The following is a 24,560-nucleotide window of genomic DNA, read 5'->3' on the forward strand; positions in this document are numbered from 1 at the left end:
ATCGCCTTCCGAAGGATGATGAGCCGCAGAAAGGCGACGCACAAAGATGATCCTTCCGCGACACAACAACCATCGACGGCGAGGACCTCAAGGTGTTTGCTTGTATGTGTCGCGTTGCATCGCCTTCCGAAGGATGAGCCGCAGATAACGGAGCCATGTGCACGCAATAACTCGGCTCCCGGTGGTTCGTAGAACGCTGTCTGTACTTCGCGGGGCAGACGATAAGTCCCCGCCGCGTTCATGTTGCAGACAAAGCATTTGTTGCACTCAATGATCCACCGATGATGTCGTGCTTGCGTGAGATAGATCACATCATGAGCTCATCTAATTCTATCAACCGATTGGATTCATTTGTCAGAATCCGATCCGATAACATATTTAATTAAAATAATAATTATTTTAATTCTGACTTACCGATGTCGAAAGACACATGGCTTGCACCCTGGAAACTGTTCGTGCATGAGGTACCACGTGGCACAGCGTTAATGGGCCCAAATAGTCGCGCCGGGGCCCATGAGATAGACCGATCGCCGGGGCAGCTCGATGCATTTACTACCTCACGCGACATGCGCACGCGGAGGGGGAAAACAAGGGGGCGGTATGGGGATGCCGATCGGGCGGCGAGAGAAGAGAAGGGGGAAGAGGAAAAGGACAAGACCTTGTGGAGGAGAGAGACCGTGGGCAAGATGAAAGAGCGGGGCGTCGCGCTTGTGGTCGGCAGCGAGTCGCCCGTCCTCTCACGCCATTAAATGCTGGGGTGTGCAGCCAACCGATCTCCATCGAGGAGGAGTGTTGCCACTACGCCTATGGCAGCAGCGGCGGTGCCATAAAGATCACGCGGAAGGGAACAAGAAAAAAAGCCGGAGCTTTAGTTGTTTTTTGTTGTTGCCGTGACTTCGTGCTTTCTTGAGATATATTCTGGTCTCTTTTTTCACACATTTCATCGAACTTTTGGTTGGCGACGGTGGGAGAGAAGGGGATGGAAGGCAGCGCGATGTCGATGGAAGAGGAAGGGAGCGGGGGAGAGGTCGCCGCGCCAGCTCGCGAGGTCCTCCTCATCTCCGCCGGCGCCAGCCATTCCGTCGCTCTTCTCTGTGAGTTGAAATCTCTTTTCTTGATGTCGATTATGTCGCTGTCGCTCAGCTATAACTTGTACGGATTTTGAGTTTTTCTATCGATTTGGGGCTGGGTTGCGTTGAATTGCTTGCGTTTTTGGGTGATCGGGAAGAAGCAGTTTCCGCTGTTTGATTTGAGTTGTAGACATAGTTGTTCATGCAAGGCTATCGGATTTGTGAGACGCTATAACTAGCGGAACCCGCTATCGGGTACATCATGTCACAAAATGCTGCTAAAAAAATCTTCCATCAAATGCTATTGCCGTTGTGTTGAAAGTTCGCCTTTACTTGGAAAGATCGCACTTAGTTGAGTGCTGCTGAATGTGCACAACACACTATTGGAGCATTTGAGGCTGACATTTTGGCAGCATAGCTTGCATGCTGTTTTTCTTCTTAATTTAGTTTTTTTTTTCTGATTTGTGGGATTTGTTTCGGCCATGGTTTTTTACTGTTTTCTCTGATAAATTTATATTTCTGCAACATTATTCATTTTCTCACTTCCATGAAAATATGGTCATAATCATGATCTAGCACAATAATTTTACCCTAAATTGTTCATTCTACCATGGAAATGCCTGACAGTTTCAAGTTTTTGACACATGACCTATGATCAAACTCAAGTTGAGTGCTTACAAACAGCAGGCAGTATAGATTCAGCTGGAAAGTTTGTTTGAACAACGAAATAGTTGCTGACTGTCTGGATCTTTTAGTCGTCGAATAGTGACATCATTATGACATCACTACTCTAACTTTTTGTTATTTTTTAAAAGCTGGCAATGCTATGTGCTCCTGGGGAAGGGGTGAAGATGGACAGCTGGGCCATGGAGATGCTGAAGACCGGCTTTTTCCAACGATACTGAGTGCGTTGGACAGCCAAGGCATAGTGTCTGTCACTTGTGGAGCTGATCATACAACAGCATATTCTCAATCAGATGATCAAGTTTATAGTTGGGGATGGTATGCTTGGTCTCCATTTTATTCTGTCATTGTACTTCTACATCTTCCTGTCAATTTGATGTAGGACAAGTCGGAAAAATATATTTTATTTATTTGGGATTAGAGTTAAAGAACAAGAGAGAAGAAAAGGATAATAATAATAATAATGAAGATAATAAAAAAAATGTTATTCTTTGACAATTTTCAACAGAGCCGAGCATACTTGTTTGTCCTTCATATGTTCTTTGTGGACTATTACTTTCCAATACATGTCTTAATTTTGAAGGAGACTGTGCTTACTCTCTTTCAGATATATCCACTGGATATCATTACTCATTAGTTTGACTGTTTTTGGAATTCAGGGGTGACTTTGGAAGGTTGGGCCATGGAAACTCTAGTGATGTATTCAGTCCGCAGTCAATTAAGGCACTGCAAGGCTTGAAGATTAAACAAATTGCTTGTGGGGATAGCCACTGTTTGGCTGTGACTATGGACGGAGAAGTACAAAGGTTAGTCATATCTTGAGTTGATTCTGCAGATCTTATAATGTTTCTCCTTTGCTGATTTAGACTTTAGCTTTAGCTGTCTGCTACATTTTGACTGTTGATGATTTTAGTTATTATTTGACTTGTTTGTTTCTAAAAGCTTGATTAATGACATTTTGAAAATGATATTATAGAATTTGCAAGATTAAGTGGTTCCCAATTTGGTCCTAAAACTACAAAAGAACCATGGGGACCATAACTTATGATTTTGGCTGGGATCGAATGAATACTCAAGAAACTATGTCTTAGTAATACAAAGAATCCTCCAAAAATTTTTATGAATGCATAATTATTTTTCAGACTTCTGTGACCTGAATAAATTACATTTACCAATAACTATGAAATATTCACAAACAATTTATTTGCGAACTTTTGTTACCAGAACGAGTTACATTTACCACGTGTAAAAGATATGCAGACAAGTTATGTGGGCTTTCAAAAGTTTACCTTTAAGATATTGTGAAATGAAGTAGACTGGATATGTAAGGAGATGCAATAGCCTCATGCAAGAGATTATAATTTCTGGCATTATCTATATCCAAGATTCATATGTTTGTTGATCATATTTTAATCTCTCCAGAGAAGGCAGTTGTCATGAAGCACTGCCCCAGCAAGGACTACATCTTAATAAACCATTTCCCTTATTTTCAAACTAAGCCCTTTAACTTTTAAGGAGTAAGCTACCGTAGTTTTCACTGTATTCTGCTTTCTTGATTTGACATAAAATATGCAGCTCTTCTTTTTTCTACTGAGACAGCTTAGTTAACCTCTACCCATTTGTTTTGAAAGGTAGACTTGATGTGAAAGGAGCAATTGAGAAACAACTACTTCATGTGTATTACCAAGTAAAGCATAGGAAATAGACAGCAAGGATATTAATTTCGAATAATACCGCCCGTACCGGATGGTACCATCGATTGGGGCTGCTTTCGCCCCGTTACCACCCTAAATCGGTCAGTGATGGTCGATTTTGACCGTCGCTGCCCGCTATCGGGTGGTATTAGCTAAGGGAGAGCTGACGGAGAAGAAAGAAGAGGGAGAAGAAAAGGGAGAACCTAGAGATCCGACGCCGCTCTCCCTCGACGATCTTGATCTGTCACCGCCCTCTCTCGCCGGATGCCACAGATGAGATGTCGCCTCCTCGTCTGAGGCGATGAGGCTTCGGTGTCGTCGGCGCTTCTCCTCATCCGTGTGGGGAGAAGAAGCCTCGACGACGTCGCGAGAAGAAACGAAGCATCGTCGAGGTGACGTTTCTTCTCCCCACGCGAGCAGAAGAAACGGGGCGATGAGGCGGCAATGTTGTCTCGTTGCCTCTTTTTTTTAACACACACACACACACACACACACAGACATATATATATATATATATATATATATATATATATATATATATATATATATATATATATATATATATATATATCGAGCTACTCTTGAAACTCCGATACGGTACGAAATTACGATCCTTGATAGATAGAAGCCCTGATATCAAACAATCCAACCGAATTAGCATGCAGTATAACTCAAATTCAGGTGCAAATCCATTAACCTTTATAAGAAAATAATACCAGTCTAATATTTACAGCACTTCTTTTCGTCTCTATCTTTAGTTGATTTTCCTAAATTTCAATTATTCTATCATTGCCATAAATAGCTAAGTAGCAATCACCAAGCCTAGTTATTCCCGATTCTAGTTTTACACATTGCCTTAAAGCTTTTGTACTGGCTTGGATTTATACCTAGTTAGAACTTACTCTAGTTCTGTTTTTAAAATTAAATCAAGCAGTTTAGTTTAGGTGTATTTTGGTTTTAATTATTTTCTCGGGTTTCAATTGGTTTGAAGTGATCTTGTAAACAAAAAGTAACTTAGTAGCCAATTTAGGACAGATGTACATGGTTTTGGCAAGTTATGCCAGTTTCAGCTGAAATGAAGTGATGTTGGCAGTAAACACCAAAATGGGAACTCTGGTTCAATCTAAACCAAATATAGATCCAATTTTGTTTTTCATCACTAGTTTAGACAGGTGTAGATTGTTTTTTGGCTAGTTTTGCTGGTTTCAGACAGTTTGAGGTGATTTTGGCAGAAAAGCCCAAAGAGGAACTCAGTGGTCTAATCTAAACTAAATCTGGATCCATGTCATGAAGCAATATCTAGAATATTGTCATTATCTCATCATACTGATTGAGTATAGGAGATATAGAAGTTAGAAACTTAGTTGATGGTATGTTTCACATTTTGAAAACCTGAACTTGAACCACTTCGATGGTGTGAATGGACATCGGTCATTGCTGAGCGTCATGATAACTTATAATATGCATCTTTTCCTATACATCCTAATAATCTTGCTATCGATGTCAGTTTCTTTTCTTTGTATGTGTTTTTTGTTATGTTTTGTACCATGTTGTGGAGTATGAAATTTTATTAAATTGATATGGATTTTCTACAATTTTTGCAACCCTGGTCTCTTGTTTTGAAATAGATCTTTTTTATCATCTTTATAAGACAGTAATCTAATAATATTTTATTTCTTGTATTCTCTAAAGTTGGGGTCGGAACCAAAACGGACAACTTGGTCTTGGCACAACAGAGGACTCTCTTATACCACAAAAGATTCAAGCATTTCTGGTACATCGAGAAGTTTGTAATTCTTATTGTAAGATACAATTACTTCTATATGATTGAATTCCAGAAAAACAAATTTCTCCAAGTAATTGAGACCATAAGATTATCTGACTGTCTGGACAGGTCTGTTTCCATGGAGACTATTAAATTATCTAACTAAATAAATAGTTCATTTTAATTTGCTACTTCTTTTTGCCTTGTATAACATGATGATAATACACACTGAAATTTGTGTGCTGTGTCTCAGAAATTCAAATTTTCTCGCTGATTATATTTCCTGTGGTGATTCACTTGCACATAGTCGTAGGTGTTTTATCTCACATTAATAACATCTTGGCTTCTTATGGTCTCAGTTGCAAATATGAATCCTATTGTTTGTGGTATCAGCCAATTCCAGTTCAGTTTTTGTCAGATCCATATATGTATTGTCTAAGGCCGATCCAATTTTGGCTGATTTCTCAGCCTTATAGTTAGAAATCAGTTGTAGTTGGCTTGATCAATCAAATACTAGCAAAATAGACCAATTCCAGCCAATTTGATATATACAAAAGAAAAGAAAAAGGAGAGGAGCAAAGGAGAATAGGGGAGTGGAAATGAAAGAAATATAAATAAGCAACCTGTGATTATGTCTGTGAAATAGAGGAGAAGATGCTGCAACTATTGCGTTTGTGCTTTCTATCAATGGTACCTAATGTGTCTGTGCTTTCTATGAATGACAGTGAAGATCTCAGGTTGATACAATGAATACTCACTTTATCTGTTGTGATAGCTTTTCGAGAACACTGCTTTAGTTGTCCTTTAGTTATCTTTGTCTTATTCCTTATTGTTGATTGAGCTACTGTCTGAAATTTATGTGCAATTCCTATATTTCATATATGTATTTATCCAGAAACCTTGGAGGACTGCTTCCTTGCTGCATCAGTTAAAACTTAAATAATTAAAACAATGATTTTTTTCTCTTCACATTAGACCAGCTTATGGAGACTGCCTTTCTTACCTAGATATTTAACCTGTGATTGAGTATCACTGAGCATGGGTTGATGTCTATTCAAATTTTATTAAATTGAAACAGGTAAGATGATAACTTTCTAATGGTCGAGGCATATCACAAATATGCATCATTGTGCTTCATTCTGGTTTCTGAAAAGTATATTCCATTATGATGATATTTATGATCATGGATGAACTGAAGGCATATTAATTATTGACAAATTAATCCACTATTAGTTTATTTTCATTACTGATAAAATATATATGTATCTAGTTTCTGAATTTCGATTATCTTCTTTGGAGGTGTATGATGCTCCTGTATGGATGTTTTAATCTTTTTACACTGTTGGATAATCATCAGGGTATATGTGTCAAAATGATTGCTGCGGGTGCTGAACATACCGCTGCAGTTACAGAAGATGGTGATCTCTATGGTTGGGGTTGGGGTCGTTATGGAAATTTGGGTTTGGGTGACCGTAATGATCGCTTGATTCCAGAAAAGGTTGCTTCTATCAAGGTATAGTGTGCTTTCTTTAATGTTTGCTTTTTTGGAGGAAAAGAGATGTTTTACACTCTGAAATATGGTTACCTGAATTACAATTCAGTCCAATGTGAAAACTACCTTCACCATACAGTTTAATTTGTTAGTGTCTCACTTCTCAATGATAACTTCCCACCCAGGATTTTTCCTTTTCAGTCTGTACTGAGTTGTGGCTGATTGGCAATCAATATGATACATTGGCAGAGAGCGAATTTTTTATCGGATATGAACATTGATGTGATTTTTAGGGTTAATGAGCAAAATTTTTAATTCTGAGGATCAGTTAAATATAAAAAGATGTAGATATAGATGGAATATTATGTAAAATCTCTGAAAGAAAATTGATTAATTAATGAATTGTGTGGTAAAGAGACTAGGTTGCATTTATTATGTTTTACTATATCTTTATTCCAATCTCGGACCAAAGGTGTCAAAGACACTGATTTTCTGATTCAGATTCCAATGAAATACCAAAAGCCATTTCCCTTTTTAGTCATGAAATTCTCTTATGGTCTTCATAAGGATCATATTAAGCCTTTAACACATATAATTCATAAGGATCGTGAAATTCTCTTATCGTGAAAATTTTATATAATCTTATTAATTTAATACTTATGGTGATCCATTGTCACAGGTTCTCGGTATTGTACTTCTTATCTGGGAAATTGAATCTACTTTCAGAGAGACTGTCAATTAACCTTTATATTCATGTGATCTTTAGAGGTATTTGATATTCTCTTGTACTTCAATGACTATATGCAGGGAGAAAAGATGGTCCTCGTTGCATGTGGATGGCGTCATACTATTACTGTCTCATCCTCTGGGAATTTGTACACATATGGTTGGAGCAAATATGGTCAATTAGGACATGGAGACTTTGAGGATCACCTCAGTCCGCATTGGTTGGAAGCCCTAAAAGATAGTTGCATATCTCAGGTTCTAATAAGCATTTTTCCTAACATCATATATGTATCCCTTTGCAGAAGTGAATATCTTTTCTTTTTGCCTCTCAGTTATTGTTTCATTTATTTCATCATTCTTACCATTTATGTCTGAATTACCTTCTTCACTTAATGCTATGCTTGTGCTGAAAGGTTTTATACTGAAAGTTCTACAACATTGATAGTATGGCATAGATCTTATTCTTCTTCCGTAAAACATAAGGTCCTACATTTTGTTGAAAGCCTTGTCAATATCCTCTGGGCAGTTTTATTCAAGCTTCTTTTGGTCAGCTGATTATCTTCATTGTGTTCTCAATCAAAACTGATAGACTGGAACTATTGCCATCTAGTCAGGGTAATGTGGAGTTGCCTAGTATCATTATAGGCAGTCTTTTCCTGATTGCTGATGATTTTAAGGTTGAACTATGTTGCATTATTCTGCTTTTTTTATAGTGCAATAAGTAGTCCATTTAACATAGCAACCAGGAATTTTGGATCTTCTGGAGCTTTATACTCCAACAATGATGATTCCATTTATTAGTGTTAGGTAACATACTTTAGCTTAGTTTAATAGTTCATTTCTCTATTTGCATAGTAGTCAATTTTATTAGCTTGCATTTACAAATTTGTCTTTTTCTTTTTCTTCAGATTTCAGGTGGCTGGAGACATACTATGGCACTCACATCTGATGGGAGACTATATGGTTGGGGGTGGAACAAGGTTTGCTTCTTTATTCTCAATCTCGAGCGCATTAAATTCCGTAATCATATGCTACTTCATATGTCATTCTTCATTTTGTTACTTTTTTAGTGAACTACCATAGCCAGAACAAGGTTTGTTATTTCAAGCCTATGTAAATGCCTATTAATCCATCTTGAAAGGGTAAGGAAGTCGTTTGTAATCTAATCTACAAAGTTAATCTCATCATACATACATACATACATACATTTGTGTGTGTGTATATCAGCTGATATTGGACAAAGCCTTAGTTGATATTAGACAGATACCTATCAAGTTTATTTCTATTCTACAATTTCCATATTGCCAGGCACTTATGTGGAGATAACAGCATTGAATAGGTGCACCCTAGTCATTGTGATCTTCCAGGTTTCATATGAACCAGGTTGGATGCTGTAAGCCAGAGAGTTTAAAATTTGAAATCTTTGTTTTTTGGGGAAAATACTAAAAGGGATATAAAATTCTTCCATTATGGATACAAATGAATGTCAGAGTTAAAAGACACAATGCTGACTGGATGCAGAGGCAGCTTATATAACTCATCAATATCGAGGCAGCATGATGCCTACACTATCATATAATAATTTGCTAGTAAAGTAACAACTACCCCATCTTGTATCCATTGGATTCATATCTATCTCATTGTATTTTGAACTTTTTTAGCAACAATCATGTATTAGCAGCATTCTAAATCATGCTAAGTAAAAATGACAGAGCTATTCAGGAATTCATGAGATTGATGGTTAACTACATGTGTTTTGCTTCTTGTTGGTTCTAAAAATGCAATATGTGAAATTCCCGTATAACCTAATGTGTAAAAGAGATGCAGTTATAAATTGAGGTTTATCTTTGATCTAGAAGTTCTTGAACAGCTTAGATGTTGAATGGTTTTATTACAACATTCCAATTATTATGGTTCATGCTGTAGTGGAATAATTTTTCCTGTTCTTGCTGTGGTTCTTACATAATGTCTTTTATCTAGTTTGGTCAAGTTGGTATTGGTGATAATGATGATCACTGTTCTCCAGTACAAGTTAATTTTCCGGAGGAACAGGTACATCACTACTTTATATTTTCTTAAACGGCTAAACTTTGATAGTTGATGGATCATTGAACTCCTGGGAATGCTATCACCTTTTTCCTTGCATAACAAGACTGCAGCAGAAAAGGCTTTACAGATGTTGACTCATTCATCACAATAACAATCATCAGTTGTGGTTATATTTTGATAGAAATTATGCAGCATTGATCTCTATATCTTCTGATATATCTCTCAAATCAATTCACAGAAGGTGAAGCAAATTTCCTGTGGATGGAGACACACCCTTGCTCTTACAGAAAGAGGAAATGTTTTCTCTTGGGGCAGGGGCACAAGCGGACAGCTTGGCCATGGTGATATTGTTGACCGGTATGCTTGAAACTTGGCAAATTTAATCTGTTGATATGAATATAATTCTCTTAACAATATCAATCTTTTAACAATATAGGACTTTTTCCCTTCAGTTATGTCACCACATTTTCTGTACAATATGTTATTTTGTACAATAAGGACCTAATATACAAAAACCTTGTAGGAATGCCAAGTATTATCATCTAACATGGTTTGGCCAAGGCTTTAAATTTCGAAACGCAGTAGGGGGCGGAGGGATCGTGGCCACTGTGGTCAAGGAAGTCGCGGTCGACAAAGAAGGAAGGGATCTTGGCCTAAGTAGGACTGTTGCTTTCTCTTCTCGTTCTCACCGTCATCTTGGTCTTCTTCCTCACAGTCGCTGAGGGCGGCAGTAGCGGGGGAGCGGGAGATGAGCTCTCCCTGGGCCAGATCCTCACCGGATCTGGCTATCGCGAGAGCATTGCGGAGTGCCTCGCGGGGGATGAGTTCAAGCTGGGGATAAAAGTGACGAGTTGCATCCTCGCTCGCTCCGCCATCACCCCCTTTCCGTCTCTCGAGATGGAAAGGGGATATTTTTGTAAATAATTTTTATAGTAATTATTACTCAATATATGTATATAAAAATACATATGTTTATGAGTAAACACACGTATATAAACATATTTTTATGTACATATGTATTTAAAAATATTTATATCGAGCGGTACACCAAGGCATACTGCTCGGTACGCTATACCATACTGTACCAAGCAAAACTCGATATATTGGTATGGTACGAAATTAAAAATCTTGGTTTAGACGTATGTGAATATAAATGTAGATCGTAAAAGATACTGTTGTGGTAACAGTGAATACAATTAAAAGAAAAAAGTGAAATATCTGGAAGATTTGAATCTGGATTTGAACAATATATTGTCATGGTCAAACCTTTTTACTGACTGGTGTCCTTGATGATGACAGCTTGTCTTTGTTCACTTCTATACAAACTGTTATAAGAATGCCTACATACGTATGTTTGTTTTCTGTGTGATTTCATGTGACTGTTAGGTTGCATCTTCCTTTTTCTGGCTCGTTGTTTTCAAAGAGGGAGGGAAGATTACAAATAGCTTGTTTTATGTCTATCAACCATGAACCACAACTAACAAGAAATCTGACTAAATGTGTTTGCTAACTTCCTAAGGAATATTCCCAAGATGATAGAGGTGATAAGCAAGGATGGATTAGGCTGCAAGCAGATAGAATCCTCTAAATTTTTGCCTTCATCAGGTAACTATGCTTTATGAAACATGATTCTACAGATAACCTATGGCTACAGACTCTCATGCTGCCTTATTATATTTCACAGGCAAAATCTGGGTTTCACCATCAGAAAGATACGCCATTGTTCCTGATGAGAATGTAAGTCTTGGAATATCTCGAAAAGAATTCATTAAATACTAATGATTTGGTCGGTTAATGATTCTGGGTTTTCTTTACAGATTGCAAAGCATTCAACAAACCCAATCAAGGGCAATGGAAGTGATGCAAACGTACCAGAGAATGATGTCAAGAGGATGCGAGTGTAGCTCTTCACTGTGCCCCATTGTGCTGAATATTATGCAGATGTAAAGCACCCTACCTTGTTTTCCTTTCCTTGAATTCTAGGCGATCGTAATTACATTAAGATCTTACTATATGTCCATACTTATCTGTAAAATCTAGATCTCTAATTGCCCTTGTGGCAGTAGCACTCGTTATGTTCTTGAGATAAGTCCGATGAACAGATCGTGTTTGACCTTTGCTAATTTTTCATCTTTTCAGTAAACAAACGTCAAAAATCTATTTTCACAAATACTACGATATGCACATTGACACCATTTAAAATATTATTTATGTAATTATTTTATATAATTATATTATTTAAGATTTATAATTTTGTATTGTACAGGAGTATTCAGCTCAGTACGGTGTGATATGAGTATATCGAACGATATATATATATATATATATATATATATATATATATATATATATATATATATATATATATATATATATATATATATATATATATATATATATATATATATATATATATATATATATATATATATATATATATATATATATATATATATATATATATATATATATATAAAAAGTTATTTTTTAAGATGCAATTGACTGAAAAATAAAAAATATTATTTAAGAAAATCCAGGTGAAATTGGAAAGTTTCCAGGGGTGAATCAGCTAGGCTAAACAAAACGGTGTTCCTCGGCCACTAGGTCATCGCGGATCCTAATACCGGAGCTTATCGGGCCTACGACAACGGAGCTTGAGCCGACCCGTTATTTTGGCCCCTGGCGCTTATACCAACAGATAACGACAGATTGCCGATTTCGATCGAATTAGGGTTTCGAGGAGAAAAAGAACGGCGAAAAAGAAAGGATTCGCTCCGTCACTCTTTCGTTCTCTTCCTTAGCGGTTGGAATCGCAGCAATGGCGGCGGAGAGCAGGAAAGAGCGCCTAGATCAGCCCTTGAAGCCCTCCTTCCCCGAGAGCCTTCTCGTGGACGGCAAGCCGACCGCGCGCGGGACACGAGGCCGCAAAGCCGCCGCCGCCACGAACGGAGACTCGGTAGTAAAACCCGTCATGGCTGCGGTCCCGCGAAGCCAAGTTCTCGGCAAAGTGAAGGACTTTTTGGGAGTGATCGCTGAGGCCAACGAGAAACTGGAGGTTGACGTGGGCGCGAGTTCTCGCGCGGACTATAACGTAGAAGTGCTCACTGGGAACGAGGAAGAGTACATCGAGATGGATTTGCTCCTGGGCATCACCGACCTGCACACTGCCGAAGCCGTGGAAGCAGCCGAGGCTGCCATGAGCGGCTTCCGGCCGTCGGCACCCTCCACTAGCAGCATCTCCTCTGACTCAGATGACGACAGTGATGACGACGCAGAGAAGCCTAAGGTGGGGAGCGATGAGTCTGTGCGCAGTGACACGCGAAGTAAGCGTCCAAAAATTGTTGTGCTTGATTCAAGTACGGATTAGAGTTGGTCAAGAGACAAACACTGCAGTGGTAATGGCCAAGAATCAGCATTATTTACTCTCTTTATCTTTTATTGTTACTGGTCTCGTCATGTTCCTAATCACGCTTACAACCATTTGTTGCAGAAGATGGATCTTGGTGCATGTCGGGTTCGAACAATTATTCCTGGGGATCTTTTTACTTCATAGTGCAGCTGTTGGATGCAAGTGAGTATGTTTCTGCTCCCAACTTGCTGCATTACCCTAAGAGCCATTGTGTTTCAGATATCTAATTTTCTCTTCTGTCATTAAAAATTATCACTTGTAGACCATGCGAGTAGAGTTGAAGAATGATGTTTCGAATCGAATGTCATTGCTGGATAACTTTGCCTTGTCCTTTTCTTTAATATTGATAAGAAATGATGCAATCTCATGTATATAGAAAATTCACAGTGCCTTGATGTTGTCATTTGATATGATGCACAAGCAGCAATCTGTCGAACTTGTCTATGTAGAAATCATTTACTTGCATGAATTTTTGCACTAAGCTAAGTACAAATCATTAAAATGGCATTGGATCTCACTGGCTATTTTTTCTTTCCATTACACTGTCCTATATATTTTCGTTAGTGGCAATTTCATGCAAGCATCAACAAAGGAATACTAAGGCTTTAGTTTAATTGCTGATTTTATCTCAACTGATAGTTTACCCTACGATGATTCTGAAAAATGTAAGTAGGGCTGGATTCTTTAAGTTCATGTGGTCTTGACATGACTTGATCCTATAAGCATGAGATCCATTATGGAAACAAAATTCTTGCAGGGATAGAAGATTGAATGACTAACCAGAGGACACTGTTAATGGAAAATCTTTAGATAGTCTTCAAGATCATGTGGTATGCCAAGCCTAATAACCTGTTCTTGTGCATGAGATCCATGTTGATATCAAAATTTTGCAGTCTCATAGGGGTTGAATCTTAGAATGACTAATTACAGGACAGTGAGAAATTTTCTACAAGAAACTGTACCTTGTAAGTCTGCAAACTACATCATATAGTCCAGTGAATAACCTTGGTGTGTCCAATGAGTTTTAAGCCTGCATCTCAAATCTTGTATTTTCCCTTTCTGTCTAGCGCAAAACTCCCTTCTCCATCCCTCTGGTCTTTTTGCCACAAATAAGTGGAATTATTTTGTTACTTCTTAGGCAACCTACCTTGTGCTGCTTCTTTTGTTTATCTTTTCTACCCAGAAGATCTTGGTTTCACATCTTTCATCTATGTTATTGTCAACTGGAATGATAATAAATGAGGACATCAATGTCAGGATTAGATAGAATTCCACTTTTTAGTCGTAACAAGTTACACAGACAGCATGCTGATTTAATTTTTTTTCAGTATTACATAACATTGACAGAGACTTAGGGGACTCTTTCCGTTTCACATAGCTGTACCTGTTCGAAAGTATGATTTCCCCCTTTATGATCAACCCCCTGCATCACATCCTCCCTCTGATGACCTCCTCAAACACCTAATCCATCTGTGTCAAACCTTTGAAAACCTTGGTTTTGCTCAAATGACCTAGTCTTTGACTTCATCAAACCTCTCAGGAAACTCTGGTTGCTCTGTTTTTTTTTTTTACTACCCTGCCGCCTCACTCACCATTTCATGCGCAACCAGAGAAACTCCCAATGATCACTGAGCTGGAAGTCTGCTCATAATTAAAGGCGACTGACTGATTATGTAAGCATCTCGGTGAACAACCGCGGCATTGGCTGAAATAGGGGAGAGAATATTACTGAAACAAGGAGTAGTGACAAGATTTTGACAGTAGTTTTAGCAGCCAATATCACAATAGGCATACTCTTCTCAGCTCTTCCATTGCCTGTGTCTAAATCTTTCATTCAATACATTCAAAATTTCCTTTGATGCTTTCTGTCATCTTCCGAAATCAAATTTTGTTGTATAAGTGTCATCTTCTCACGGTTAGTCGACTGCGAGGTCTACTCCACAGAAATCTAATAAATATGCATACTTATATATATATATATATATATATATATATATATATATATATATATATATATATATATATATATATAGAGAGAGAGAGAGAGAGAGAGAGAGAGAGAGAGAGAGGTGATGAATTGAAACTTGTGGATAGTGATGGTACGTAGTCTTAAATTGTGATGCAAAGAAAGGTTGGAGTGCTGTTGATGCCTAGTTCTAACTGAGAAAAGAAATGAGAAACAAACGAGAAGAAGACACCAAAACACTTGTTCAAGGACTTGTTGCATATTGCTCGCAATCCCAAGAGAGCATTGTTTATCCTGCTTTCTTGGTCGACCATTTTTTCCTTGTTCATCGTTCAAGGATATATTATAAGGATGAGATAACAAGAGCTGCACTATGATGGCCAAGAAACAATCTCGTTGGTTGGTCTCTGAGGAAAACATCCGTGATTTCTTAGAACAACAATATCATGACAGCAAATGAGTCATTTGTACTGTATTGCATTCATTGGATCATATGCAGTAACTTAAACAGTGGTAATGTCAAATATAATTCGTGTAATAAAACCAAGGCTGTTTGCTGCTGTTGCAAAAGTTCATGCCTAACCTTTAAGCAAAATCGCCCCCCACCCCCCAAACGATCCCGACAACGAGCTGGTAGAAATTGAATCACCTGCTTCTGTGGTTTTTGTTAGTGCTATACAACATCAAAATTCTTGAAAACAAGCTCTGCAATCGGTGTGTTACTACTACTTTCCGTTGTTAACACAATCACCAGCCAATCAATGAACCAATCAATGAAATCTGTACATCTGTATACCGTTAACTATCCCGCAAGGTGATTCTTTGCAGTGCAGTGCAGTGCAGTGCAGTTGATGATAGAGGCCTCAGTTGAAACAGGATAACACGGCCAGACAAATTCTTTGTTATGCCCCTCCGTTGTTGCTTGTTCTGATTTCACTGTAAACATGCAGTGCCTCTGCCGTAAAAGTTTCCAATTCTTGGACAATTGGAAGTAAACCACTTGGCAAAATGCTGGAAGCAGCATCTTGAAGTCGTCTTAACGTTTCCTTCTGAGTCGATCTCTTCTCATCCAATCTCTGTCTCAAGGTGTACAACGCCATTGAGGAATCATCTCCGTGCTTCGGAAGGCCCTCATGGCGTGACAGAATCTCTAGATGCCCATTTGTCTGGTTTGCCTGCCTAGATCTTAGCCTTCTATCATAAACTTGCGACAGCCGCTCTTCTTCAAGTCTTTGCCGTCGTTCCTCCTCTTGACTCTTCCGTATCACGTGGATGATTTCTGCAAAAGCACGCATCCTATCAACAACCTTTTCCTCCGAGATACTCTCAATTGCATGGTGCCAATCGTTAGAGATGATAAATGCAGATGGAGCCCCGAGTCTGGTTGGGGAGAAAGGTGCGAGTCCATCAGGGGTTTGCTCTTGTTCCTGAGGAAGCCATTTCATTAGCCATTCATTGAGGACTTCAACGTAAGCTCTCTGGATTCTTATCCACTCGTCGAAACAGTTACACCAGTTTAGCAGCTCCAGCTCCAATTTCTTTGTCGCCTTTGCAGCAGTGCCTCTTGGGCTCGTGGTTTTCATCATCAAGCTATGGCTTTTGCAGTTAGACACTGCACGCAACTGCTTCTGATGGCAATCCAGCAGAGACTTCCACATTCTCATAAATCTGCATGAAAGGAGATGGAAACTATGATCGTGTACTAGAACATATATGACTAGCCAAAAAAAAAAAAAGGGGGATTGCAAAGGAATATATAATTAATCAAGTTTGTTTAATAATTAGATTTACAAGAATTGATATGCTAATAATATCCAAAAATTAACAGATCAGTCTCACAGTATTGAAGTTAATGTACCGGTAAATAATTATGCAAAATGCTAGCTTCTGTAGCACCAGATGACTAAATTTCTACTGACAATACCAAGTGATTTTGGTATATTTGCATTGTGGAACTGTGGTTTGTTCTTTAAATGTCTCGTTCATCAGATTACTGGATATCAACTACTTGATCCGAGAAACAATAAGCTTACACACTTCTATCTGAGTAAATACTAAGATATCAAATATCCAGTATACAATGAGGTTGGAACTTTCATACCCTTGGATGAGTTCGATAAGCAGGGGCTGCAACTCTTCATCTCGTATCTTGTGCATCCTGCTTGAGATAGCATTAGCTGATTTAATGATAATGCTTATTTTTGTACACAGCTTTCTTACGGATGCCCAGGTCAAGTCAATCTTGGAGTTCTCTGCCCCTCTATCGTCTAAAGCTTTGAGCCACTTGTGCTTCTTGTCATAGCTGACTCGTAGTTTTTCTTCATCCTAGAACAAGCACCTAAGCCATTTAACATACATGTCGATTCTTCAAAGAATTCAAGTACAAAGCAGTTATAAAATAACAAATCATGATCTTATGTTCTACTGTCACTCAATTTATCATAAAAATGCAATCACAAAAGCCTTAGAGTTAAGACCATGATCAACATTATGCGTTCAGCATCTGTAACCTAAGGTCAATAGATGGGTTTCAAATTTTACATATCAATACCTGGCACTTCTGATGTTGCAAAATTGTTGACAAGTCCAAATGATATCGCACAGAACCAACATAGTAGCTTGTAGTATGTCATCTTGAAACTACAAGCACAACTTTAGATATCCCCATTACAGTCCTTTAACCAAAAAAAGAAAAAAAAGAAGACGTGAACCAAATATATATGACGCAATAGCATTTTATTATTCACTATGAAGATCATTCAGTACTTGATGGTTTTGATTTGAAATATCTATGCAAGACTATCAAGAAATTCACATAAGCAACAGTCTAACGACATGGCTTTTTAATTCCACAAGCACTATGGAATTATTCCATCTGGTTATCTCAAATTTCATCCTGCTGTACATTCTATAAAGTAGATCCATACCTTTTCTTTTCCTTTCTCATGTCACACGGAAATTAAGTTTCAGTAGTTTTTCTATATCCACATGTATTTGTGATTGCATTGGAGTGGGATAGATACAAAGACTAAGTAGCATCCCTTCTCCTTTGGCCAGTCAATTGCAGAAGAGCTTTAATCCCTATATTATGAAAGCAGCCTGATTCCATGCTTAACAGTTTGGGAGAGTACAGAGATGATAACACTCATGTCATCTTTGTGACACTAGATAAGTCAGACCCTTGGCCATCAGCTCCCAATCATCCAATGAGGAAGCATATAAACCAGTTTGAACTGAACTCGATAATGTATGTGTGCAGCAGTACGTATGACTATTACATTTATCTTAGTGAAGGCTGGTTTGGCATAACTGGATAAAAACACATATCCTTTTCCTTTACATAGAGACAAACAATTCGAGCTTTTGGCCCATAAATCCCAAACGCATTTTATAAACTTAATATTTAAACATTATATACATCCCCCTTTTTGTTTTTCAGTAAGAGAACTTAATTTACATTCACAATTTTTATCTATGAATTGGACTAGTGAACTAAGCAACCTTATTCTATTCTAATAGCAATAAATTGCAGTCAGAAAATAGTTTAGGTTCGTTCTTGTAGATTAAGCATGTTCCAAAATGATACAACAAAGCAAAAAGGCTACCATATGAGATAATGACTAAATTTCTAATGCAAAACCGGAGAGCAGTATTTAGGTGGATTCTTGTAATAAGAGCTCTACCTTGACTTCGCTGTAGAGTTTCTTCTCCCATACATACAACTTCTCCAATGTTGATGAAAGGCTGCCAGACCTTGCAACAGTGCTGTTTCGAGCAACTGCATTGCCAGCTTTTCTCCTTATTGTGCTCTTACTTGAATGCCGTGACGGAGAAAGGCGTGAACGTATCAACAAAGGCAGAGCCATGCGATCCCAAATCCTGGAAGAGATGACTGGAACGAGATTTATAAGATTTACAAACTGTGTTCATTCTAGATTAATCAACCTCCCCAAACTAGAGATATTCTTCCATAGTTGTGTTACAATGATCATGCACTAAAATTTAGCTTCTTTAGAGTGCCAGTCTTGCAGAAAACAATTAAAGCATCTATATAATAAGGAAACAATGAGTGAAGAATATTATAAGAAATTTTAGAATGCTCAGTACCACTATGGCATAATGTGATGCTTGAAACGATAAAAAAAATGATGAAAGCATGAAGATAGAAGTTGTCTCCAGCATCTGCAAAGAATTTTCCTAAAGATTCTAATGATCAAGAGCACAGCTGAAATCGGAGGATGAGACCATTAGTTAATTTATATTTGAATTAACATAGGATCAACTAACAAAGGCATAAAAGTGGTGCGCTTCACACCAAAAAAACTCAATTACTACAAAGTAGATAGCAGAGCAACTAGGAAAATGCAGTTGTTAAACGTGCATATGGTTGAATGTATGTAATAATATGCTTTTCATAGTTTCTTTCAAGTTCAGTGGCAACAAAAGGCATCCAATGAAGTAGAACATAGGAGCCAAATTTGAACTCATGCCTCAAAAAATTAACATGTTCATTATGGAAACCAAAGAATTCAAACAGTGGCTGCAAATAACAGGACAATTTAGATAAGCAAATAAGATATGAGATAATGTAAATGTAGAAAATTTCCTTTTTCTTAACTTGGATCCCTCATGCCTTTAGTAAGTGCACAACCCTGGTCCAGATAATGTAAATGTAGAAGTAACCCCACCCATCTAACCCTATGGCGTCTCTTTCTCAGCTTCAGTTTGCAAACTTCTTCGACATGACTAGCACAGAACATGAAACCAGAAACAGATGAACCAAGCTAAATCTTACCTCTATGCATTTTACTTCTTGATCGGTATGGCAACTTGCCCAGCTCAAGCATCTGTGATATGTCTTCACCACAACCAGCAGCTGAACTGAAATGCTCCTCAATCTCCTGCACAACCTCCATCACATCCCTGGTACCTTGAACAGGCAATGGCTGATCATCATCACTGTAAGCAGACAATGGTTTCTCACTGCTGCGCACGCTCTCCTCGGTAACATATGAAACATCCTCAAATGTCACCCCTTTTTTCTTCCCATTGGATCCTGCATCCTCCCCACCACTTATCGTTTTACTCCCTGCTGAACTGCTCCTTCTCTCTTTCTCTTCCAACTCAATGCCAACCTTCTCATGCTTTCCTCCAATTTCACGACTGGGACCTGAATTTGAGCTTCTAGAGAAAGAATCCTTCTGTCTCAAATCATCATCAACTGCGTTATTCTCAGTCATTTCCACGTCTGCTTCCTCTTCAAGATCAGGAATTCCTTCCCGCTTACGCACCTCGCTCAAATCAGGACTGCTTATGGAGGAGCGTGAACCATACTTTCCTCCGGAATAATAGGGCAAGAACTCCTCGTAGTAATTGAAGGGGTCTAAGAAGTCCCAAGAAGAGGCTTCGTTAGGTGGTGGTTGAGGTGGAGTACCAGGGGCAACAGCCCGTGCCGAAGGACCTGCCCAATCCTCTCTTTCCTGCGGCGGAGATCCAATTGGAACACCATAGAAAGGATACCCATATCCATCATACGCAGAATTCGACCAAGATGATGCGAACGGATCCTGGGAGACCATTGTGGGGATCGCCGTCGATGACCTGATGAACGAAGAATTAGGGCTGGTAGGCGAAAAGCGATGATGAGGGGAAGAAGAAATATCTCCTTCACCACTACTCCCGACCCTGCTGGCCTTTCCGTCGGCGAACGAAGTGGAGCCGCCTGCACCCCGCGGGCTCGCCTCGGACTCCGACCCCGAGGACAGAGGCAGGTGGGAGCCCTCCGGCGACAGGGAGTGCGAGAGTGGCGTCACAGAAGAGGAAGTTGACGAGGCAGCGGCGGCGGTAATGGCACTGCCGCGACCAGTCCTGGCCTTCCTTTTGCCCTCGGATGAGGGGAGGACGAGGACGGAGGACCCCGGCGCCAGCTCCTCGTGGACAAAGTGGTGGAACGCGTCCCTGACGGCGGCGAGCGCCTGGAAGTAGGCCGCGTGGGCGGCAGCGAGGGCGTACCGGCGGTCTCTCGCCGCGTGGATCAGCTCCGTCCTCTCCCGGCAGAGTGCGACCAGCTTGGACTCCTCCGCCTTAGAGCTCCCGCATCCCATCTCCCACCGCCGCCGAGGAGGATAAGAACCTTAACCGCTCCGTCGCCAACCGTCATCGCGCTCCGACATATACGAAGGCCGGAGAACACGCACCCTAAACCCAGGTGGACCGGTTCCACACCGCCGCTTCGTCTCCATCCATGAGCGCGTGCGAACTCCTAAATAACGTAACGACTCGCTTGTAACAGTCCGATCGCGGGGTGAAGTCTACACGAGGCGGTCAACCGCTCCGTCGCCAACCGCCATCGCGCTCCGACATGGACGAAGGCCGGCGATCGCGAAACCCTAAACCCAGGTGGACCGCTTCCACACCGCCTCCTCGTCTCCATCCATGACCGCGTGCGAACTCCTAAATAACGTAACGACTCGCTTGTAGCATTCCGATCGCGGGATGAAGTCTACCCGAGGCGGAAGAGGAGGCGTCGGAATCGTGATCCCAGACGGAATCGGAAACGGCGAAGTGACAGCAGTTGCGATGAACAGCGAGGGTGGCAGGCGCGAACGGGGACACGCGAAGACGAGAGCGCCTGAAGAGCTCCGCTCCTCGATGAGACGCATGTGAACGTGTCACATCGGGGCGTTACACCCAGGAGCAAAAGTTTTCGGCCGTTATACCTGATCGCCAGCTCAACCGCGACTGGTCAGAGTTGGATGTTCCCATTCGATGTTCATCCAGTGACATCGAGGGTAGGGAAATTGAGTGAACGCGACGGGGAGGAATAAATCGTTCAGGCTGGCGAATTTTCCTAGAATTAACGAGTAGAAAGAGGCTTGACTATTGGAATGGTGACAATAGTCAAACTTGATGAGGTTAGATGTTTGACTGCACCGTTCAAGGTTTTATGACCACGTAATATAATATAAAATGCCGCGGCTTTGATCATTGAATACGGTCGACGCCATTTCCGCGTTGATAACATTTTGATTGGGTGATTGTTAATCCAAAATTTTAAGATTTCTTTAAATAATTTATACTAAATATATGTGAAATTAAACCCACATGGACTCAAATATAGTGCAACTTAATGAGTTTTAGGTTTTTAGATTCTGATATTATAATATCTCCATGTATAATAATATCAAATTAGCCAAAAACGAAAGATGCTGATGAAAAAAATCATATCTTAACAAAATGTTCAAGAGCTACATGACCTAATCAATTCATATTCCTACTGAGTTTTGTTTGATCGTTCTATAGTGATATCCAACCAAGAAAATGAATAGTTCATTATGTCTTGTCCAAATGTGTATCGTCTCTAAGATAACTAAATATGAAAGCTCTTATGCTGTTAGGATAGCCTGGCAAATCGAGTTAGACCAACCTCGTGTCCACCTGCACTGCTAGAACGCACAGGAAGGAGTTGGAGAGCTACGAATCGCCCTTTTGATGCACGCACATCGACGTAAATGCAAGTAGATCATCATGGGGAGGAAGAAGTTCCAGACTTGGGAGGCCTATCACAAGCCGCACGGACCCATCCGATCTGCTGCCTCTCGTTGTCGTAAACCACCGTGAGGTCTTGCAGAGAGATGTCTGCGAACACCCAACAAGCTCATCAAAGTCAATCGGACGAAGAACGTGGAGCTCATGATGGCATCCATGTTTACGAGTCATGTACCTCCGATGACATTGAGATTTCCGAGTCCGACTTCGGTGCCGTCGAGAATTCCCAAGCACGCATTGCCATGTTTCTGCGATCAAGAACAACAGAGTCCCGCAATTCAACCTTTCCTGTCTCGATTGTCCGGTTTCAGAGAGAGGGTGAGAGAGGGTTGTGATGCTCACTGTGATGATGAGGTAGTTCTCTGGAGGTACTTCGAGCAACGTTCTCTTCGCATTCACAAAGCTCAGAGCTAATGTCTTGAAGTACTGCTTGACATCATTCACAGACTTGAATGGCTTCTGCCCTTTCCAGCACACCGAAAGAGATGGGTCGTCGGACACCTCCTTCAGCGGCGTCTTCGACAGGTCACTCTTCACCTGCAAGAGCTCAAACAGTTGATTTCCGGAACAACTTAGCCAAAGAACTGAAACGAGTTCCTACTTACAGCTGAGAGGAATGCTTGGTATGGCTGAAACCCAAAGTAGGTGTAGGTACTCCCGGTATCGAAAACCACCTCCTTTTGCTTCACTCCGAGAGATCGAGTCCCCCATTGGAGGTTTGCTGGCCCGGGCGAGTAATAATTCCTAATGCAAAACGAAGTTAGAGGACGGCAGATGAAATCCAAGAACTCCAGCAGAATGCAGCTCACCGGGATCCAATCCGAGACATGGGCGCCCAGGTCATCCGAGAGCTGGGCACCAAATCATCGCCGAAGAAAAGATAGCCGCCTCCCTTGGCGCTGAGACAGTGGCCGACGACGTTCTTGGTCACCCCTTGATCGCTTAGCTGAGACAGAACGCTAACCTTCCCGGTGCCGAGCCCGAGAACTCCGTCGGTGAGCGCTGGGGTGTTGGGGCTCGTAAGCTGCTGATTGTACCCACACCTGGACATGTCTCCATGACATTTTACTGAGCAGTCTACAGATCGGAAAGATGGAAGTTTTATGGAAACAACAGGGTGAGGTTGCTTACCCGAAGGCGAGGATGGGGCGGGCGAGGGTACGGCCGAGGGAGAAGGCGTCGGCGACGAGGACGCCGAGAGAGGAGCCGCTGTCTGCGTATTCGATCTCGTAGTCACATTGGCCGCAGTTCTGATCCTGGGCGGTGCCGGAGTGGAGGGCGGCGCAGAAGGGGTTTCTGCAGGGTACAAGATTGGTGCGCTTGGGCCGGTACCACGGGTGAGGTCCCTGAAGTTGACGAATCCAAAGGAAAAGGATCGGATTTTACTTGAGAAACTTACGAAGATTTTTGGGAAATTAGAGAGGAATTTGGGAACAAAGATTCGACCTTGGAACAGCGAACGCAGGGGGCGTCGCATTGGATCCAGGTGAGGTCGCTGCCGGTGTCAACGTCCAAGAAGTAGGGCTTCGGCGGATCGCCAATGTTCATCTCCACGTAGTACAGCCTGCGAATTCGACAAAGAATCAGGTACAATAATGCATAAATCTGCATAAACCCAGTTCTTGACATGTACCCGCGCGGGTAGACGTCGCCGTGGATAGGGAAGACAGCGGAGGAAGCGTCTAACGCCTTCGCCTTCTTCGGCGAGGGGGTAGTGACCGCGGCGGAGACGGAGGCGATCACAGCGGTGACGACCAACGAGGCGAATAGGAGCCCTCTTCGGGCGGCCTTCCAGCCACCCATCCTCCGCCGATTGAGATCGTGGAACGAATCGGAGATGAAGAAAGCGGCGTCGGATGGTCGAGTCCAATTCTCCGCCGTCGGCTCTGACGCAAAAGAGCGAATGGAGAGAGGTGGACGGGGAGGCTTCCGACGACTAGACTGCCAACTTGTACGCCTTCGCCTGGCGTGAGCATTGATCATACCTCAAATTGACCTTTTTTTGTTATTGTTATCTGCATCTATAATCCACATATTTGATCCTAATTATTATAATTATAACTATTTTATTTATTATAATTATCATTAACAAAACTAATCCATTTTTTCCCCTCAGCTTCGTCTGTGACTCAATCCGCGTAAAACGCGATGTGGGTC

General features: G+C 40.7%; 4 protein-coding genes across 9 annotated transcripts; 2 read left to right on the top strand and 2 right to left on the bottom strand.

The window, feature by feature from the left end:
* The first annotated feature begins 599 nt into the window (after positions 1 to 599).
* On the top strand, positions 600 to 11,603 carry LOC135607879 (ultraviolet-B receptor UVR8-like). 2 transcript variants are annotated; one of them, XM_065100055.1, is made up of 13 exons: positions 600 to 871; positions 977 to 1,094; positions 1,886 to 2,072; positions 2,414 to 2,560; positions 5,141 to 5,222; positions 6,571 to 6,726; positions 7,513 to 7,686; positions 8,340 to 8,411; positions 9,412 to 9,483; positions 9,719 to 9,837; positions 11,000 to 11,085; positions 11,165 to 11,217; positions 11,298 to 11,603. In XM_065100055.1, the coding sequence occupies exons 2-13, from the start codon at positions 980 to 982 to the stop codon at positions 11,382 to 11,384; spliced, it is 1,350 nt and encodes a 449-aa protein (XP_064956127.1). In that variant the 5' UTR covers positions 600 to 871; positions 977 to 979; the 3' UTR covers positions 11,385 to 11,603. The 2 variants fall into 2 exon arrangements, with proteins under 2 accessions (XP_064956127.1, XP_064956129.1); XM_065100057.1 differs by lacking the exon at positions 9,412 to 9,483 and having other exon boundaries at positions 600 to 1,094.
* Positions 11,604 to 12,168: 565 nt separating this feature from the next.
* On the top strand, positions 12,169 to 13,207 carry LOC135607882 (uncharacterized). 5 transcript variants are annotated; one of them, XR_010485291.1, is made up of 3 exons: positions 12,169 to 12,875; positions 12,974 to 13,055; positions 13,152 to 13,207. XR_010485291.1 is itself a non-coding variant. In XM_065100061.1 (2 exons), exon 1 carries the CDS (start codon positions 12,299 to 12,301, stop codon positions 12,845 to 12,847), a length of 549 nt encoding a protein of 182 aa, XP_064956133.1. In that variant the 5' UTR covers positions 12,175 to 12,298; the 3' UTR covers positions 12,848 to 12,875; positions 12,971 to 13,207. The 5 variants fall into 5 exon arrangements, 1 of the variants encoding a protein (XP_064956133.1); XR_010485292.1 differs by having other exon boundaries at positions 12,974 to 13,051; XR_010485289.1 differs by having other exon boundaries at positions 12,174 to 12,875; positions 12,971 to 13,055.
* Positions 13,208 to 14,969: 1,762 nt separating this feature from the next.
* Positions 14,970 to 21,935, bottom strand: LOC135607880 (protein ALTERED PHOSPHATE STARVATION RESPONSE 1-like). Its single transcript, XM_065100058.1, has 4 exons — positions 19,651 to 21,935; positions 18,539 to 18,747; positions 16,957 to 17,180; positions 14,970 to 16,523 (listed from the first exon to the last, which is right to left on the bottom strand). Exons 1-4 carry the CDS (start codon positions 20,957 to 20,959, stop codon positions 15,758 to 15,760), a joined length of 2,508 nt encoding a protein of 835 aa, XP_064956130.1. The 5' UTR covers positions 20,960 to 21,935; the 3' UTR covers positions 14,970 to 15,757.
* Positions 21,936 to 22,162: 227 nt separating this feature from the next.
* Positions 22,163 to 24,381, bottom strand: LOC135584334 (aspartic proteinase Asp1-like). Its single transcript, XM_065100059.1, has 8 exons — positions 24,037 to 24,381; positions 23,850 to 23,967; positions 23,535 to 23,749; positions 23,213 to 23,446; positions 23,009 to 23,147; positions 22,746 to 22,940; positions 22,579 to 22,651; positions 22,163 to 22,493 (listed from the first exon to the last, which is right to left on the bottom strand). Exons 1-8 carry the CDS (start codon positions 24,204 to 24,206, stop codon positions 22,381 to 22,383), a joined length of 1,257 nt encoding a protein of 418 aa, XP_064956131.1. The 5' UTR covers positions 24,207 to 24,381; the 3' UTR covers positions 22,163 to 22,380.
* Positions 24,382 to 24,560: the final 179 nt, after the last annotated feature.

This window comes from Musa acuminata, chromosome BXJ2-3 (genome assembly GCF_036884655.1).
Source record: "Musa acuminata AAA Group cultivar baxijiao chromosome BXJ2-3, Cavendish_Baxijiao_AAA, whole genome shotgun sequence".
NCBI lineage: Eukaryota > Viridiplantae > Streptophyta > Magnoliopsida > Zingiberales > Musaceae > Musa > Musa acuminata.

Excerpts from the sequence above, each read along its gene's own strand:
- LOC135607879 (XM_065100055.1), top strand. The coding sequence starts at position 980 with ATGGAAGGCAGCGCGATGTCGATGGAAGAGGAAGGGAGCGGGGGAGAG. Across the intron at positions 5,223-6,570 it reads AAAAGATTCAAGCATTTCTG|GGTATATGTGTCAAAATGAT; the intron begins GTACATCGAGAA and ends GATAATCATCAG. Across the intron at positions 11,218-11,297 it reads CCATTGTTCCTGATGAGAAT|ATTGCAAAGCATTCAACAAA; the intron begins GTAAGTCTTGGA and ends TTTTCTTTACAG.
- LOC135607882 (XM_065100061.1), top strand. The coding sequence starts at position 12,299 with ATGGCGGCGGAGAGCAGGAAAGAGCGCCTAGATCAGCCCTTGAAGCCC.
- LOC135607880 (XM_065100058.1), bottom strand. The coding sequence starts at position 20,959 with ATGGGATGCGGGAGCTCTAAGGCGGAGGAGTCCAAGCTGGTCGCACTC. Across the intron at positions 18,748-19,650 it reads AAGAAGTAAAATGCATAGAG|TCATCTCTTCCAGGATTTGG; the intron begins GTAAGATTTAGC and ends ATCTCGTTCCAG. Across the intron at positions 17,181-18,538 it reads AACTCTACAGCGAAGTCAAG|GATGAAGAAAAACTACGAGT; the intron begins GTAGAGCTCTTA and ends TGCTTGTTCTAG.
- LOC135584334 (XM_065100059.1), bottom strand. The coding sequence starts at position 24,206 with ATGGGTGGCTGGAAGGCCGCCCGAAGAGGGCTCCTATTCGCCTCGTTG. Across the intron at positions 23,447-23,534 it reads CGCCCCATCCTCGCCTTCGG|GTGTGGGTACAATCAGCAGC; the intron begins GTAAGCAACCTC and ends AGACATGTCCAG. Across the intron at positions 22,652-22,745 it reads AGAACTACCTCATCATCACA|AAACATGGCAATGCGTGCTT; the intron begins GTGAGCATCACA and ends TCTTGATCGCAG.